This window comes from Wasmannia auropunctata, unplaced genomic scaffold (assembly GCF_000956235.1).
Source record: "Wasmannia auropunctata unplaced genomic scaffold, wasmannia.A_1.0 LD335976.1, whole genome shotgun sequence".
In the NCBI taxonomy this organism is placed as follows: Eukaryota; Metazoa; Arthropoda; class Insecta; order Hymenoptera; family Formicidae; genus Wasmannia; species Wasmannia auropunctata.
The window spans coordinates 1,670,035-1,689,457 of NW_012026914.1; the positions used below are offsets into that span (position 1 = coordinate 1,670,035).

General features: G+C 35.4%; 1 protein-coding gene across 1 annotated transcript in view; it reads left to right on the forward strand.

The window, feature by feature from the left end:
• LOC105454769 (cholecystokinin receptor-like) overlaps window positions 1–19,349 on the forward strand; it is a 39,648-nt gene extending 20,299 nt beyond the window's left edge. The window contains exons 4-11 of the mRNA XM_011697644.1: window positions 2,902–3,016; window positions 10,242–10,439; window positions 12,077–12,262; window positions 12,691–12,866; window positions 13,548–13,778; window positions 14,411–14,655; window positions 15,226–15,356; window positions 17,156–19,349. Of these exons, the coding sequence (XP_011695946.1) occupies window positions 2,902–3,016; window positions 10,242–10,439; window positions 12,077–12,262; window positions 12,691–12,866; window positions 13,548–13,778; window positions 14,411–14,655; window positions 15,226–15,356; window positions 17,156–17,193 (1,320 nt within the window). The 3' untranslated portion in view covers window positions 17,194–19,349. The remainder of the gene's footprint in view (window positions 1–2,901; window positions 3,017–10,241; window positions 10,440–12,076; window positions 12,263–12,690; window positions 12,867–13,547; window positions 13,779–14,410; window positions 14,656–15,225; window positions 15,357–17,155) is intronic.
• The last annotated feature ends 74 nt before the right edge of the window (window positions 19,350–19,423 follow it).

Sequence of the window (19,423 nt, forward strand, 5' to 3'; positions counted from 1 at the left end):
GCGAAGATTTAATAAATATTCAATATAATATATTATACTTTCTACTTTGCGTAGAGGTCTGTCTAATCTTTTCGGTATCTATTATTTTTAGTACGAGTATATTGTAGACTTATCTGTTTAATAAGGCGAAGATTCAATAGATATTCAATTTAATATACTTTCTATCTTGCGTAAGGGTCTGTCTAATCTTTTTGGTATCTATTATTTTTAGTACATTGTAGACTTATACATTGTATAAGGCGAAAATTTATTAGATATTGAGACATCAAAATTTCACAATATACAAATATATCTTATCATTTATTAATAATAGTATTGAATAAAGTATTTAGTTTTTTGTTATAACTTTTTAATTATTATAGTCATATTTATACCTCCGTTCACACATACTTTTATATATATTTCATATATATTTTGTTAATAACTTTTTAATGAATAACGAGCGAAAATCACCTGAAGGTCACTTAGAATCATGGCCTTAACAACATATGTAAAGGTCAAGGTCATTAAAGTAGCCTCCCTTCATCGGTATATTTAGCAAAAAATGTTTCAGACAAAAGTTATAGGATAAGAAGGATAAATAATAAAAAAATTAATTTCACAAAAAATCGATTTTTCAAGATGTTTTTTCACTTTTTTAAATAGAAATTAGAATGGTATGATTTTTTTTTAATAATATGATTTCTCTAATTATTCTACATATAAAAGTATTAAGGTAAAGTTATCGAAAAATCAATACTTTATGATATTTAGTATTATACTTATGCCATTTCGACATAAAATATAACTATTGATTTCTTTTGATAATTGTGTCTTAGTACTTTTATGCACAGAATAATAAGACGAATTGATTGACGTAAAGAAAACACAGTTGCTTTGCAAAACGATATGCAATTTTTACATATGTGCATAAAAATATTAAGGTACAATTATCAAGAAATCCATAGTTTATAAGATATTTTATATTTTATGTCCAAATATGACATAATAAGTATAATTAAATATTATAAAGTAATAATTTTTCGATAATTTTATCTAATACTTTTATATGCAAAATAATTAGAGGAATCATACTAAAAAAAAAATCATATTATTCCATTCAAAAAAGGGACCTCCGTGTGATTTTGAAAAAGCGATTTTTTTAATAAAATTAATTTTATCATTTGTCCTCCTTCATACTCTATAATTTTGTCTAAAACATTTTTTTGTATTTTTCGTATTTTTCGAGATATTTAGACGTGACAAGTTGACACATTCTATACATATATTTAAACATAAGTAACATAATCAACGAAAGTAATAATGTCATAGATCATTAAACAAAAGTCACAATATTAAATATATTGTAATACGTTTCGACCTTTAAATAAATGGTCATTTTTAATATTTAAATTGATTGTGATTTATAAAAATACAACTAAAAATAATGTCGCCTACGTGTATGTATTTTTTTCAATTTTTCTTTGTTTCTTTCAATCATTTTTATGATCGGCGGGATCGGGCAAATGTCATAAGATTATGACATTTCACAAGTAATTAGTCAAATTGAGCATTCGTCTATTTATTGTCCACCAAAATTGATTATAATTCTCTCTGTAATTTCAAAGTTTATTTTTAATTGGATCTAATATCTTACTATAAACATATTTTTTTATTACTTTCGTTGATTATGTTTATTAATATATGTATTAGCCCAAATATCTATCTTGGTTTATTAACCCTTTTGTTATTGATTTTGAATTTTATATGTGTGGGTCTAATCCTATGTATCCAATTAAATTTTAAGTACTTTTTTCTTACAATGACTTTTAAGAGAATAGTCTAGTTTAGAGAGCTGATTTTAAAGGTATTTTTTTATGAATAAAAATTCAAATATATGTACTTAAAAAATTATACAGATTTATAAAATACATACAGTGTACACAAGGCGTCACAAATGCCTACCCATCTGAACTTGCAGGGATACTAACCCATGTATATGTATTACATATATGTATATACAATAATATATACGTATATGTGCTTCTGCAATTTCAGATGAGTAGGCATTTGTGACGCCTTGTGTACATTAATAGTTTCAATTTTTTCACTTTCATCATCTCTCTTTATCCATCTACTTTCACAGATAACTTTGTGTTCCTGGTCACATATTTTAATTTCTTTTTACAAGTTATGTTACATGTGCAGCGATAAACCAAAGACCTTCATTGTTGAAATTATACCGGTGAACGTAAAATAAAAAAAAAACGAATTCCCCTTTCTCCGCGCTTCCCGAGATCAGACAGGACTTTAGTTTAATTAAAAGTAGTCCGTCTTGCAGTTACGAGATAGAAAATGTTTTTCTTTGGAGAGAGAAAAATTATTCATCGCGTTACGCGCGTTACACCGATTCGTGTACGGGGAAACGTATAAACAAAAAAAAGATGCATGTGTACGTAATGTGCAACAATTATATAAAAATATACAGACAAATCTTGAATCTTTTGGGCTACGAGCAAAATTGAAAATTTTCAGCATCCAATTCATCGTGTCGTTGAAAGCCACTCTCTCTCGTTGTTTACCGATGATCGATCGACCTGGACTCGGAACCACCTTTATTTGTAGCCTCACTAGTCGAAAGAGAGAGAGAGAAAGAAACACGAATGAAGAAACGATAAGATCATTTATTTCCACGATACTTTGCAGGTCTTATAAGATGTTTAAACGTCTCACACAGTAACTCCTACGCTTCGTCAAAATAAAACCCAGAGGAATAAATTTTCCGATGTTGGGTTGTGTTTCGATTATTCTTGCAATTGCAACTGTCCATTTACCCTTTACTGTTAGGATCATTGATATTTATCTCTTTCTTTTTTTTTACGAACTGGGAATTAACAAAATTACTGCCGATCTGTGTTTCAGGCTGTGTCGGATCTTTTGCTCGGTGTATTCTGTATGCCCTTCACTCTCCTGGGTCAGATTCTCAAGAATTTTGTTTTCGGTCTCACAATGTGCAAGCTGATACCGTATTTTCAAGGTAAGCATCAGCTCGTCGTTTTCAGGATAACATAAAAATTGGATATTATTGGAAAATGGACGTCCAATTTCTCCCCATCATCTCATCGATGAAAGAAATTTTTGTGAATCCCTGTACGTATACGACGGTGTAAACGGCGTCGTGAAAATCGCGAAAATGATGTTTATCGCTTATTCTCTAAGATATCATATTCTGCGAGACAGGAAGCCGAGATACAAGTGAAAAATTTATTAAGTAGAGGATTACCAAGTAAATAAAGGTAATCGTTTTAAACTGTATCAACAGTCGTTCCATTTCAACCTGTTAAAGTGATAGTGTGTCAAAGATTTCTGTTTTAAGAAATTAAATCGTTATTTTGCGAATTTAAGCGAGAGCTAAAAACAACTAATTTACTTGATAAGAGAATAATTATTTATTCAAAATTTATCGTACGGAAAATTCAGCCAAAGCAGCTGCCACGATATATTTTTTAGTATTCAGCTCTCTTTTAAAAGGCTTTTAAAAGGAAAATATTTTTGTGGACGGTCAAAATATAGATACTTGTTAATAAATATTACAAAAGAATTAAACAGGCACAATAAACCGTTTTCCTTTTACCAGTATTACAATTTAAACTTTCTAATTAATCGTATTTAATTATTCGTAGATTTATATAAATGTGTATAAAAATTTCATTTTCATTAATAAATGTTAGGTTTGTCAATGAAAATAGAATTTTATTAGCTTTTGCACAAATATTTCTGGAATTTTCAGTCACATTTATAAGTGGTCTAGTTAATTTTGACATAGAAATTCATAACTTTATTATGCACAAATATTAGCATAAATGTTGCAATACTGGCACAATTGCGAGCATTTTCTCATAAAAGAGGTGCATATTCCACAAAATAGCTTTATTCACATGTCTGTGAATTAATAATTCTTTTGTTTTTTATTGTAAAAAGTACAATTATGTCGTGTTTGTCGCATTTACACAAATGCTTTTACAAAGAAATATTAGATAGATTTCATATATGTACATATATACGTGCGCGTATATGTGTAAATAACAATTTTGAACAAAAAATAAAGATAAAAAAGTAAATTAGAGTAACGTATCTGTGAATTTAAATTAATTTCTTCACTCGTGTAAATTAACACGCAGAACGGACTATTCGTTGTTCGAGATGGTCTCAATCTGTGGCGATGATTGTATCGATCGTGTGAACGCCACGCCGTTATCACGGATGAAATTGAATACACCTGCCACATAACAAACTTCTGTGTATCTCAATTAAATTTTCGATCAGTCTTCCGCAGATAGCTCGTTTTCTTTGGCGACTGGTCTGACTTAATTTGCGGTAGTAACTGCGCCAGAAAAATCGGAAGATTCTTTTTCGTAATTTGTTTGCGCTTTTCCGTCTGTTTCTCTCGAAGGGAGACAGAGAGAAATGTCGATTGCAAGTTAAGACTGTGCACCCTGCGCCGTGCATAATTTCTGTTTTATATCCTCGAAAGTTTCACCGAAGCTCGTCAGTATTCAATTACATGGCGCAATTGCTTAGATGACCACGCGAAAATAAAATACGTTCGGTAAATCAATTTAATTTCTCCTCTGTCCGAGCTCTCTTCCACTGGAAAAATTACCCATTTTAATTTCAAAGAAATTGTTCTTTTAATATTAATAATTAATTGTATACATGTATATACTACGCATAATTTCAACGTAAATAAAAATTGTGTTGTATATATAGAGTAAAGGATTATAAGAGCATTTATTAGTACATTCATTTGTCTCTTTCGCTTCAAATATCCATCGTGATCTAAATTCGTCGTTTTTCAACGTTCGCAGAGACATAAATCTTCATCGACATTGAATTTCCGCTTGAAAGTATGGCAATGTACATAGATACATAGTACTTTGATAAGCCAGTTGTCAAAGTACACGTGGTCCATATCCGAAGCTCTTACGGAAATCGCTTCTACTATATGCAATTTTAAGATCGCATATCGAAAGGAAAAGAGGGAGATGCGAGGGTAAAATGCGACACCATTAGAGAAACATTCTCGAAAGCGTCCGCCGCGTCTTTGTCGACGCGTAATAACATTTCCGAATAATGGCATGATGCATGGAGTGCTAGTACAATTTCGTGTATTTGACTTGAAAAATTGAGTTACAGTCGTGAAATCTGGTATATAAGACTTCAGTAAATTATTTACGCTAATATAAATTCTCTATTTATTTAATCATATACGTATAATAAATAATGAAAATATTATCGTGTAAGTTAATATTATCGTTGTTCGTTACTTACGCGAACGTAATTTATTTTTTAATGCGCGCGATTTCTTTGATGTATGTGTGATTTAAATCTATTTAATATTTCATAACATAAACGCGCGTGTTCAAGCCACTAGATCTCTGATGTGACGATCAATCTGCTACCAACGCGATACTCAAAGAGCTTGTTGCTGTCAGGCGTGATATATTTGCTAAGCGAGCAGCAAATTACCATTGCGCGATGCATATACACGAGTGACTGCAGTGATCTAATGCTAATTTTCTAAGTTGCTACATACGCAGTTCACATATGAGAATAGTAAATACGTATCTATATTAATTTCTGTTATGCGGTAACATAATTCACCTATGAGGTAATTGTAAATAATACTATATCAAAAAACATATAGTAACAATTTAGAAATATTTTTCTCGAACTTTTTACTCTTTTTAAACATTTTTTTATTTGTATACATATGTTTTTGGATATGATTGATATATTTGCACAAATCTCAGCAGTAGCCATTTCTCTCTTATAAAAGACAAACACTGAAATATTGATTTATTTCTCATATTGTTTATTTCTCATATGGTCTCCCCAGAGTATTATATATCTGATGATATGACCATAATATGTATATATTAGTTATTAAAATATTTTGCACATATCTGTTGATTATAATAATAAACTATTCTCGATTATTGGTCCACACAATTAAATTAAATTATTTTATTAAATTAATTTAATTTATTTACATAATAACAAAAACCATTTTACGTATACAGAGTATCTCCGTAATTAATTTGCTAAATTTTAGAAGCACCGTTCTTTATAAATTTTAAGAAAATTATTTATATATATGTATTATTGAGAGAGAGAGAGAGAGAGAGAGAGAGAAACAGAGATGGAGGAGGATATATTTTTATCTGTATATTATTTTACATTACTATAGCTCATTAAATCTTGTTGAATATTATTCCCCGCGTATTAAAGAGCCCGGCAACAGGATATTGTGGAATTATGCTGTTCCACGAGAATGACTAATGCGCGCCGGCGGACTCGAAGTCGAATTCCCGTTGCGGGAGAGATATCGTCCCAAAAGAGACAATCCCGGCGCGCACGCATATCTACCGTGTATTATAACCGTTGCGTTCGCGTTCGCAGAATTTAAACGCACGATCGGTGATCGTTTTCGGAAATATCGCGCCTCGAATGTTTCCCGATAAAGGAAAACGATCGTTGCGTACTTCGATGATCACGCAAACCTTTATTGCCATTCTCGTGGGATACTTGTTCAGGTGCATATAACGCGCTATTAAAGTTCCGTCTTACGCCTCTTGATCCGCCGATATTCAGAATCGGACGTGAGATAAAGTATGGTCCGACGAAATGTTCAGTGTTGTTTCACTGAATTTCGTCAATAATTTCCATCTGCCGCTTACTTTTATATCTCTCCCTTCCAATCTTTATTGTACTTACATTGGATTTCGGAGTCATACGATACGATCGCAGTTGCGCAGCTGTAAAACTGTATATCGCAAACCGTAACTTTTCGTACCAACGTAACACTAACTTGAGTTTAGATACACCGTGCTTATTGGCCGAATAAAAACGAGAATCAAAAGTATAAAAATTGTCGTGTATCACTATTTTATTGAGAAATTTTATTCCCGTGGGTTTTATGCTTTTTTCAATGGATTGTTCACACAGCATGAAAATCGTAGATTTTAGAGAACACACACACACACACACACACACACACGCGCGCGCGCGCATACGTTACGCATATGTAGGATAATCTTCTTTCCGGCGAGAAAACCTGCCTTGAAATTGAAATCGCATGAACGTTTTTCGTCGTGTCGTAGATATTCCTCAAGACAGTTTTATTGTCAACGGCGTAAGCGTAGGATATAATCGTCCTTTTTTTTCCCTCCAACCCCGCGGATTATACGTGGTCGGCCCACGTCTCGGGAACGACCCAAATTCTCTCTTCTCACTCGTATAAAACAAAGGCTTTAACGGCGACCTTTTACAAATAAAGCAGTGCGACGTACGGAAGCATAATGTAACGAAACCGTTCGTGAAGAATTTCCATATTCCGTACGTGCACTATTTTCACTTAATGAGCAAGCTCCGTGCCGCGGCCGTATTAATTCGTTACATTAATAACGTCGATTAATATGCGTCAGTAACACGAAGATCCAAATGTCTTTATGCAAATTTTTGCAAGAACGTGATCGGCTTGGCTGAAACGATAGGCATTATTGCGTATTTCAGATACATGTTATTGCAATACTCGCTATACGACGTTCCGTAAAGTAACAAAATGTCATAATTTCTATCACTGCGCCCCGCTGTCGCAACGGCACTGACAGCACGTGTTCTCTCGGTCGGTATTACTCCAACGAAAATAAAAAAAAAATTATGATTTAAGATAACTTCGCCACGAAGTGCGTTTTCCTTCCGGCTTGGAAACGGGAGGTGCGAACGCGGATGTGCAGTGGCAATGTGGCAAAGGTCACAAGCGTATTAGGATGAATAGATGCACTTTCCGTTCATCTTACTGTATGAAGGCTTATGATAAAGTATATTCAGGAAGAACAGCGGAAATTTATGGAACATATTGGTGCTCTAGAACGATGCACAAAAGGTCCTACGTCTTTCTCGATTTAGCCAGCCAGTATGTTCTCCGTCGATCTCACGTGGCGTGTGCTTTCGCGCAATTTATATCAATAAAGACGAAAGTGACGAAGGATTTTAGTTTCTCGCGATATAGCAACACAACTAGCAAACTTTATAAGTGAATTTGTGCAAACATATAAATGACAAGTCTAAAAATTCTACAGCACGCACGTAATTATTAATTATAATGTCTAAATGCAATAAAATTTTAATTTAAGTAGCAAAATAAATTATACAGACAGTAATGTTTGAAAAACTAAAATAGTTAATATCAACATTTAAAAAGGTTCATATTCTTAAATTGTTCGTACTTTAAAAGTTCAGTTCTACTTCCATTTAAATTAGGAAATTCATAAAGGAAGATTCTTTCTTAAAAGAATAATTCTTACGTTCTTAAAAGAACGTAATAAAACGTAGTACGTTAATTTTGTTAACTTTTCGATTGTGTCACTCCTCTGCGGAAATTATCTTCCGGACAAATTCCTTACATCCTCTGTTCTTTCAAAGTGCATAATTAATTTTTTGCCATAATTAAAGCAAATTAACTCACAATATAGTCACGCCTCTGTTTATCTTTCTTTTTAATAAGTCAAGAGAATTTTTTCATAATTAAACAGCGTACAATGTAGGAAACACTTGTTCCTAAAATTCCAAAATAATTAAAAATGTCGTAATTAAAGACAAAAGTCTACTGAACGGAAACTAGATGGGAAATACGAGAAAGTGTTTGAATAAGAACCACGATTGTTCGCAGATTGAATGAATAATTCCCAACTGAATGAAAACGTATGCACATTTTAATGACGCTAGCCGTGCTGATCGAATGGAAAATTTATGTGAAGCGAAGTAATTTGTACCTTCTTGAAAGTCGATACCGCATTGCGCGTATTTTAAAAATTAAAAATAATTAGAACGTGGGTAGATTGTGCGATTAAAAATAATTTCGAGGTGGGTAGACGACAATTATCCGCAGTCCGATCATACTATTTTTATCCCATTTCTCGCGCATTATCTTTTGACAACAAATTCTTTGGTCAAATCGAGATTGACTTTCTTTAGCGAGAACATCGAATATGTACTGAAAAGGAAAAAAAAGCCTGTCGCGAACTAAACTTTAAGAAGCAAAATGAATAACAAAACTGTATAATTCTTTATAGTTAATTTTAAATAAAATTTAATAAAATATTGATTTGACTTCGAAGAATATTTACATAAATCTATAAAAAGTTGCAAAGTTATGATAAAAGCTAACTTTCTTCGATATTTCTGCCAAGAAGAAGCTAAATCGAAATCGGTCAAAGAATCTGTGGGAAATAATGCCAGAAATAGAACGCTCTGTATAGATGTAGAAGCGCTTTAAATTTCGATTTAATACGTATTTTCAATTTTATTTTCTCGCTAACGCACAATGGTAGTATCCACTTTCGCGGTGATGCTGCATTACAATCGGACTAAATTGCAATAAATGAATAACGCATTTTCCAATCAGGCGAAGGATATTCGATAAAATCCCATATAGTTTCATCCTGATAAGAATTTCCTGTTAATAACCTTGACACGAAACATTTCGCAAGTAGGTCGCGGCCGCGAAAGAATTTCGTAATTGGATTCGAGGTCACGTCGGGAATGTTCCTCTCTTCCTCCATCTGTGTACGAAACTGTACGTCGTGAAAATTGTTTGCCGACACTTTTAAGTCGAAAACTTCTCCATTCGCGGCCTTTGTACGACCGATAGCTATATGTGAGACGAAAGCGGACCCGGAGTAAAAGAGCTCTCCTCTGCAGCAGGAGTGCATGTCACGTGCGTTCATTTTTTGCAACGTACACCGCTGGTCCAGATAGTTAGCTCCAACCGCTCCGGTTCTATTATTGAATGTCGTACTCCTTTCCATCATCGACAATTGATATTTTTTTTGTCAACGATCGGACGTGTTCTCATAGTGTTCGCTCGACGTTGTCCTACATCGAAAGAAAATGGAAAATATACTTCTTTTTCTTCCCTATATATTCCGAGATAATTAAATTTATCGATGTATTTTTAATTTCAAGCTGAATATGAATCAAAGTGCATATTACAAATCGATCGACTGTCGATACTTTGTATCACGAGAAGTCGTATTAATTTTTTTTACTGCCCCAGATAGACTATCAAATTTTACAAAAAAATAAACGACTATACTCAAAATAAATAAAAGTTCTATATCCGCAGATAATAAGCAGATAATAAGTTCTGCTACGCGATGGAACGCAATGCGATTTAAATTTGATACGCTTTTTTCCAGCTGTGTCAGTATCGGTGGGCGTCTGGACGCTGGTGGCCATTTCGCTCGAACGCTACTTTGCCATTTGCCGACCATTAAAATCGAGACGATGGCAGACACAGTTTCACGCTTACAAAATGATCGCTGTTGTGTGGACTCTTAGTCTCACATGGAACGTGCCGATTCTCATCGTGTCCCAACTAAAAAATTTAAGCGGAGGTAAGAGGAAAAATGTTGACATTACACAAATGTCATCGCATTTTTAGGTAAATACAAAGCAATAAGCTGAACAAATATAAAAAAAAGTAATTAAAGAATTTCACATTTCGTATTTTAACAACCCGAGAACCGAAGATTACACTGCAAATCCAAGTGTGTAAATCTGTAGCCACTTTTTTACGCATTTATACGCGTGCTATATTTGTACAGATTTTATCTACAGTGTTTTACACAGTTAAATGCATATTTTTCACACGCTTGCACATATTATTGTAAAATTAAGCGTGTAAAAAATATGCATTTAACTGTGTAAAACACAGATAAAATGTGTAAAAATATAGCACGCGTATAAATGCATAAAAAAGTGGCTACAGTACACACACTTGAATTTGCAGTGTACATATTAACTTGTTTTCTTGATATGCTTTTCTTATTAATTAATTCGCGAATAGCAATCAATTGAAATAATTCGTAAATATTTAAACGTTACGGAATATAGGTACATTTTAATGTGACATGTTTGTAATATTTGTTGCAATTTGATTTGTTACAATCGCTCGCCAGATTGAAACTCGAGCTTTTACAGCCATATACTGTGACATTTTCATCTCAATTCAATACCAACATCCACCCTGGCCCCTTTTTCTGAGAAATTCTTTCACCGGTATAGGCAGCTTATGCATATACATAATATCCAACTAGTAGAATATTGAGTTCTCTGCAATATCGAACATCTATTCTAAAAAAATTATAGGCCGTTTCCGTGATGAAAGTTTATTATGCTTTCCGATTGAAATAAAAAACGTTTTCAATTTAGTGTTTTAAAGAAAATATAATAACAAATAAGTTAATACTAGCAATTTGTTTTATATTGATTGACTATATTTATTTAATATTAGTCGCTTTCCAAATTTATTTGTTACGTAGAAATTTATTAGAAATATATTGAATTATAGAATATTGCTCTTTGAAAGTAAAGAATTCAATCAGTAATATTTTTAAATCAAACTAATAAAATTAATAGGATATACGATTACGATTGTCAAGACAGCATTGTGGATGTTTACGTTGACCTGCGAAATTCCTGCAATACTAATCACTTGCTTTGACGTTCGTTTCTCAAACTTGATATTGAGATATTGAAAGTCAACTGCGCAGCAATATCAATATAATCGATACCATATGTGACTTACTGAGCTCAATATTGAGGCAATGAAAGTCAATTGCACAGCAACATCGATATATTATCGATTTAGTGTATATGCATGCAAAAGGATATTGGATGTAACAAGACGTACATTTACGTTTTAGTGAGTATAAATCTCGCGTGTAATTTTATCGTGATAAAAAATCACGCAACTTTTTGTTTGTTAATAAAGTTTACAAAAGAATATCTAATTTTAATTAATGGCTTTAATTAACGGCTACATTTAAGCTTTCGCGTGAAGAAATACGGGATTAGATCGCTCCGTATTTTAACCACATACCTCGTGATTGTTCTCCGTTGGGAACATGTAGGAGGTGTGAGAACGTAGCCGCGCGTGTACGATCCCTCCTCTCTCGGTTACACCGGGACTTCGGTACGTTTTTACGGCCGAACGGTTGAAAAATTTTTTCGCATCGCGTGGCAATTTTAGGAAGGCGTAAGTGTCGCGAGGAATGGCCGAGCGTCGGCGCCGAGAGAGCGTACAACCTCTTCCTGGACGGCACTCTGCTTCTGATACCGCTGCTGCTCATGAGCCTGGCTTACTCGCTGATAGCGATAAAACTTTGGCGCGGCCTGAAGCTCGAGATACGACAGTCATCGACGTGTACCAGAAGACGTAAGTGAAGTGTTGCTTCAATACTGGGAACATAGGTGTGACAGTGCCAATTTTCGCGTCGGATTCTGCTGTGTCGGCATCTCGAGGGCCTTGGAAAAATATTTCCCAAAGCTGCCGCCACGTCAGTCTCACTTTATTTTATGCTGATTTTGCTGCGAAGTCTAACGGACGGAAACTTTATAAGAGACAGAATTACATAGCGCTACAATAACATTTAATTATTGATACGCACTTATTAATAACTATTAAAAGAAGAATTTGGAAATTATATTGCATTCTGTTTTTGCAAATATTTTTAAATAAAACGGAAATAGCTCATTTCTGGATATAAAATTAAAGGTTACGAAATATGCGCATAGGGTTACTTTTTTTTTCTTTTCACATAATCTGTATTAAAGTTTTGATCTTTGTAAACGTATAAATTACAGTCGGAAGAACGGAATCTAACGCAACGATTCGGGGCTCAAGTTACAACAACAATAATGATCGGGATGCAAGGACGACGATGGTATTTGATGCTTGCGGCCCGACTTCGAGATCGCGGCGTGGCTTTTCGTCTTCCTCGAGACACTTCCAAGGCGCTTCTCAAGGTGCACCATCTAGGGTGAGAAAATACTGAGCAAACATCACCTTGGGATAGAAATTCGGATTATCACGATCTATATTACGTAAACCGACGAGGGCCAGAAGTGAAACGCATTAATTGCTTAAATCATTTGATCTATAATAATATTATTCTCTCTTGACTCTGCAGTCATAATGTTGGACTTGCGAGATCCGGATCAAAGTTGTGAATTCTAATACGGAAAAGCGTCGAGAGAAATCAAAAATTATATCGTTTTACTAATTTTCGTAACACATAAATATTTTGCTAAGAATTTTTGTCATATGCAAAAAGAGAGATCTTAAATTTTATCACTGCGAAGCTTAATACAGCTAAAATGCGTAATTAAAACGTCACATTCAATAAATGTGTAAAAAGCATATTTGTATTAATAATATTGTAATTATTCTCGAGATTAATACTGAATTCTATTTTCATTACCACATTATTAATATACAAACAAGACCGGTGGTTTCGGCTGTAATTTACGAGAGTGACCAGTGCATCATTAACTTCCCTCGTCTAATTGAGATTTCATGATCCAATGAAACGGCCCGCGGCTAGATGTCAGATAAATTTGCGTAATTAGGATGGCAAATTAAATTGTCTACCGTCTCGAGAACATTCCGGCAGCATGTGGTTAACCAAGATATCGCGTTTCTCTTGCTCCTTTTCCAAAAGAAGGTGCGGTTACCACGGACGGTGGTCTCCAGGGTGCTCACTGGCAAGTGTCACGGTACAGATTTGTCCCAGGCATCCCGGATTCAGATACGGGCGAACGGAAGTGGCTGCTTAGCGCGCGACACGAAGGATATCATTAACGAGGATCAGCAGGACTCGCCCTGTCCGCTCACCAGACAACACGTGATACGCAGTAATTACATGGGGAAGAGCATCGAGGCGAAGAAGAAGGTACGTGCACGGGGGAGTACTTGATTGATCGAATTGGATTGCGACTTTAGCGGGGGCGAACAACAATTTCCGTATCGAAAACTTAATGCGGGATCACGTGTGCGCCTTGCATGCATACAAAGCGCGCATTGTAAGTTCCCCACCGTAGCGTTCGACGCTTTCTCGTTTCTCGGAAATCGTGGGATCTGGAGCAAGCGTCGGAAAAACTCGCCTGGTTGCCTGGCCTGGCCTGGCCTGGTCTGGTGCACGCCAGGTGGCCGCAAGATGTTTATCAGCGCTTCGTGGCTATATTAACCTTTTATTATCCACTTGGAGAGCGCGACTCTCCCTCCCAAAGAATCCTATATTCCTACTTTGCAAATACGGAGCACACGGACCGTAATATTTTTCATATATATATATATATATATATATCTGCACGTAAGACGATTTAATCCCGCATACCGCGCGCACGGGACACGTTGGTCATGCTATGCTCAAGCGGGCCGACAATCGTGGTGCCGTGGAACACTCAACACACACCGCGACACAATGCCGCGCTTGCATTCTGAATACGAATCCCGGTCACCACCGAGAGACCGAGGTGACCGCGTGCTCGTCCATTGAACGCGACATACCGCTGGTGGTTGCAGGTGATCAGGATGCTCTTCGTGATAGTCCTCGAGTTCTTCGTGTGCTGGGCGCCGTTGCACGTGATCAATACGTGGTACCTTTTCTCGCCCGAACTGGTGTACTCGGTCGTCGGCAGCACCGGCATCAGCCTGGTGCAACTGCTGGCCTACGTCTCGAGCTGCTGCAACCCCATCACGTACTGTTTCATGAACAGAAAATTTCGCCAGGCATTCCTCGGCCTCTTCGACTGCCACCGCTGTTGGAGGTAAAATCTTGACGAAGCCGTACGATGCGTGTGCGTTCTTACAGTTAAACGGCGGCGACTTAAAGGAGTTATCACGGACGTAAGGTGAAGCTTCACCGTGCGCAAATCGGTCCTCTTTGCGAGTTGTACCATTTGGCTGATGGCGCGCGGGATTAATTTCACGGAAGATACGTCGAGCTCCCGCGGCCGGATAGAAAGACTTGCAATTACGTAACAGCCGTTTTCACGTTAAGCCCCAAACTTGTTAACGCGTTCCGCTCGCTCTTACTTAGACAAAAATCGTAAAGTGGCAAAGTTTGTTCTGCGAAAATGCTTTTAAATATAGAACGAAGTTGAAATTGTGAAATATGCGGAAGTATGCGCGTAAAAGTCTTAGCGTTTGGCTAACAAACTTTGCGTGATACGTAGATATTTAAAAGTAGCTTTCGGCGCGAAAGGGGAGGATTTATTGATTCAATTGCAAGATTTAAGGGGAAAGTCGCACGAGAGTTAATGTCCGGTACAAACGTCGCACGCCGTTTTTAAGCCGGAAATAAACGTTTACGTAAACGGGCATGCGTTTTATTTTAGGGTAGGTTGCAGACACAGCGACATCGCAATGGCGGCCACCGGAAACGCCGGGCAAGCTGGCAATAACAGCGAATTAAGCGGAAACGACTCGACAGTGTATCTGGGCAAAGCGTCCCTCGTCGCCAGATCAGGTATCATCGCACTGCTAAATTGATCATTTCATTATCGTCATATTATATTCCCGGATCCGGTTACAACACTAACCTAAATTTCCAAGATTCTATTATGATACCGTGATATTGCGCGATACCATGCATGTATATTCACACAACGGCCAAGGATTCCATCAAATTATCTTATAGTATTATATGCGATGTGATAACATTCAAGGCTTTGTCATTTTACCGCATGACATTTTAAGAGATTTCTAACTTGATTTAAATTAACATATCGATTTTAAATTCTATTCATGCCGGAAATATGAATAAAACGAACATTTTCCTCTCGTTTGGTCCGGTTGATAATAGCTTACTAAAGCACTAACTGATCGATAATGGTCCGCCGCGGACATCCGTTGGTTCTTCGTGGCACACGTTGGAGTTCCCGCGATGTAATTTCCACAGATACTGGGGTTTATATTAACGATATATATACATATATATATACATATATATATATATACATATATATACATATACACGCACCATACGTTTCCCTAAACTTTTGAATGAACACAATTAGTCCTGCTCTAATTCCTACTTGTCCAAAGCTTAATTATTACCCATCTCATGCGAAAATGTTCTCGGTCCAATAATAAAATGACAATAAAATATAAAGTTACATAATACAGTATTTAATATTTTTAACAAATTTTCCACAAATAATATAGAAAAACAAAAGCAACATTTAAACACACATATATAATATTTCTGTAAAGTCAATATTAAACTGACATATAAAATTAATTATTAATTTTGAAGATTTGGATTTTTACATTGCAAAATATGTATATCTCAAATGTGATGGCGAGAAAATTGACTTTGGAATTAGTTTTATATTGCATGACTATGTCCAATTGTGCACTGAGACTTGCCGTCTGCCCGTTAGAATCGCACATTAACGTGGCGTGATACCTGAGAAATGAAAAAATCGTCGGCTATATAAGAATCTGGCAGTAATTTTTAGTAACCTCGAATTTAAACGCCGCATCGTATAAGTTCGAGTATTATCATATATAACTAATGTGGCAATTGGTGTAGCACTTAAGCGGATTGTGCTTACAATATATGATGACGTAATGGACAATCATGATTGAATTTCATGGAAACTATAAGCGCTGCTTATCTCGAGACATTTCTATTCGAACTCCGTGTGGGGATAATATCACAGTCTCTCTCTCTTTCTCTCTTTCGCGATTTTTTTCTTCCTTTCTTTATCTCTCTCGATGAATAAATGCATTGTCCCATTCTCATCCTCGAAAATCCACCGAGTACGCATTTCGACATAATCTTTATTTTATCCGTGCAAAATATTAACGCGGGTAAATGTGTACGTATATGTGTGCGAAGAACTGATATGTATTTTAATGTGAGTGGTCTTCACTAAAGCTGTAAATACCCAGATAATTTAAAACGGGAATTATCCGAAATAATTATTATGCGATTACAAAAGATCCAAGTATCTGAATCTTAATAAGAAAAAGAGTTAAATGCGGATTTGCGAATTTATCTTGGCAAATAGATTTGGAATATATATATAGGTATTTATCGATCGCAAAAGATACAAAAAATGTAAAACTATTTTATAGCTTGATGCGATTCTGAATTGAAAATATCGTGAATTCCGAGTAATCTGAGAACGTCAAGAGTTGGATTATCCGAAAATCCGAACGTGAGTAAACGAATAATTATTTCGGATTATTTTGATATATCCACAAAATCCGGACTGTATTTACTGCCTCTCGCTTCACGATAAGAAAATATTATTTCAGAGGTAGTGCGGTTACTGGAGGAGGAAGATCGCGTCTAGTATAAGTCGTGTGGATTATGCGACGGGGCGGCGCGACCGAACGTATCTACTCTGCCGCAACTCCGCGAGAAGGAGGAAGACTTTTTTCTGAAAATATCCTGGCGGCCGCCCGCCGACAGGGTCGCTTGTCGCGCAAGTGGTAAGGAACCCGCGCATGCCGGCCCGTCTCATTGCTCATCGAGATCTTCCTGCGTGGACAATCTCAACTTCCTTTACGATTGACTGAAGTGAGACGTTGACGTGATTTTTCCAAATGTTCTGTGACGTGATTCCAAATGTTCTATGTAATCCCTGGCCTAACAGAAACTCGGATCTCATTTTTTTACAGTTTCAATTAGTTTATAAAGATCAGAACGTATATATCTGTGTATTAAGAAGAAAAGAAACCCGCGTTGCGTCTCTCCGAATCTCGCGTTGAGAATTATTTTTATATTCTGCATCGAATTGATCGTTCGCACGGTTAACAATTAAAAAAAAAAGAAGTTAGCGTTTTTGTACATGTTAAACGAATAACTTATACGATGAAGATCTTACAGATACATACATAATTCTACTCTACATGTATAAGAAAAATTAATTTGTCAAACGTGTTGTACCTTAATAAACTTATAAAATTGTTAAAATTAATATTTGTCTAGTAAGAAATATAGAGATCGTTAAGCATAATCAATTAATATATCCTCAACAACGATAACCTCTTTCAGAATGACGGACGCGCAGATATATTAAAAATTGTATTTTTGCATCGCAATTTTTTCTGATCTTACCCCTTAAGTATGATGATAATATGATAACGCTATAAATATTCGCGATATCGTAAAAGTTACCGCTTCCAGAAGGATTAATAATTGACCTAATTTTTACGAGATAATGTCTAATACGTTTGGATTAAAAAAATGACAAAACGCTTTGGGCACTTTCGCAAGGCGAGCTCTTAACCCGCGGAGCCATAAAGTATATTTACCTAGTAAACACAGTCTTATGCGGAAAACAAACACAGTTATAACTATTTCTGCTTAACGCCTGCTCATTTATGTTACTTACGCTAATTTCGAGAGACGGTTTTATATTTCATGTTTCGCGCGTACCCGCTTATTAGATATTTTACATTTATTGCAATTCCAGCAGTAGACCGCGTTTTATTCAATTTTGCATGGCTCCCTGCGAAAACGGCGAAAATTTCGCTCTTCGAGAAACGCTCGGTATGCGGTGTTCAAGAATCTTTGATAAGGTGCATCGCACATATGAAATTCATATAGAAATGTGCCGTACGATACGTGCAGTTCGCGTATCTTTCATCGTGCATATCCTTGATATGCACCTGTTGCACACGATTCATGGATCTGTCAAAGAATAACCCTTAAATGATAGAAGCGTCAAATGTACGACCGCATTATATATAATCGCACATCAAAGCTGTACTTGCTGCTCTCTCTCATATTTATATGATGGTGCTTCAATATACATATTACTGTTCTCGTGTAACGCAGGCATTTCTCCCAGTGTTACGTATCGTCGCATCGATTCCATGAATCGTAACGTTTCTAAAAAATTCGTTTTATATATCTATTATATTTATTGTCACTTAAACATATTTTTTCAAAGAAATAACTTATTAACGAAATGCTACATAGTAACGTTTTCGTTATTCAAATATAAGATTCCTTTAAATTTACGAAATGATTAGAATATGCTGATATATGGTGACATAAGAGACAAATTTTTAAACGATTCATCGAATAACTGTGTTTGTTTTGACACATTTTTCAATCAATTTTATATGATATTTTAACTATAACGTATACGTTATTTACTTATCAGAAGTATTTAAAAAGGTTTATAAGTATCTCTCTTTACAAAGCTACATTACTTGCTCGCTGCATTACATAAGAAAATATAGAATTTACTGCGTAAATTATATAATTATAATAAGATGAACGTCGCAGCTCAGCAGCATTATAAAATAATTATTCGCGCAAAAAAAATGCAGATCGTATTGTAAGTAATAAAATAAAATCCCACGACATTCTATATTCTTCTGAAATATTCAAGAAACATTCGAAAGTTCTTCTTGCGAGATGTGTAACAAAATAGAATAAGGTTTAATCGACTTTACAAACATAGACACTGTGCAGAGATGTTTAATAAAATTTTTTCAACACAGTTCTGCAGTCTGGATTATTTTTTGATCAAACATTCTTTTTCACTCTCTCTCTCTCTCTCTCTCTCT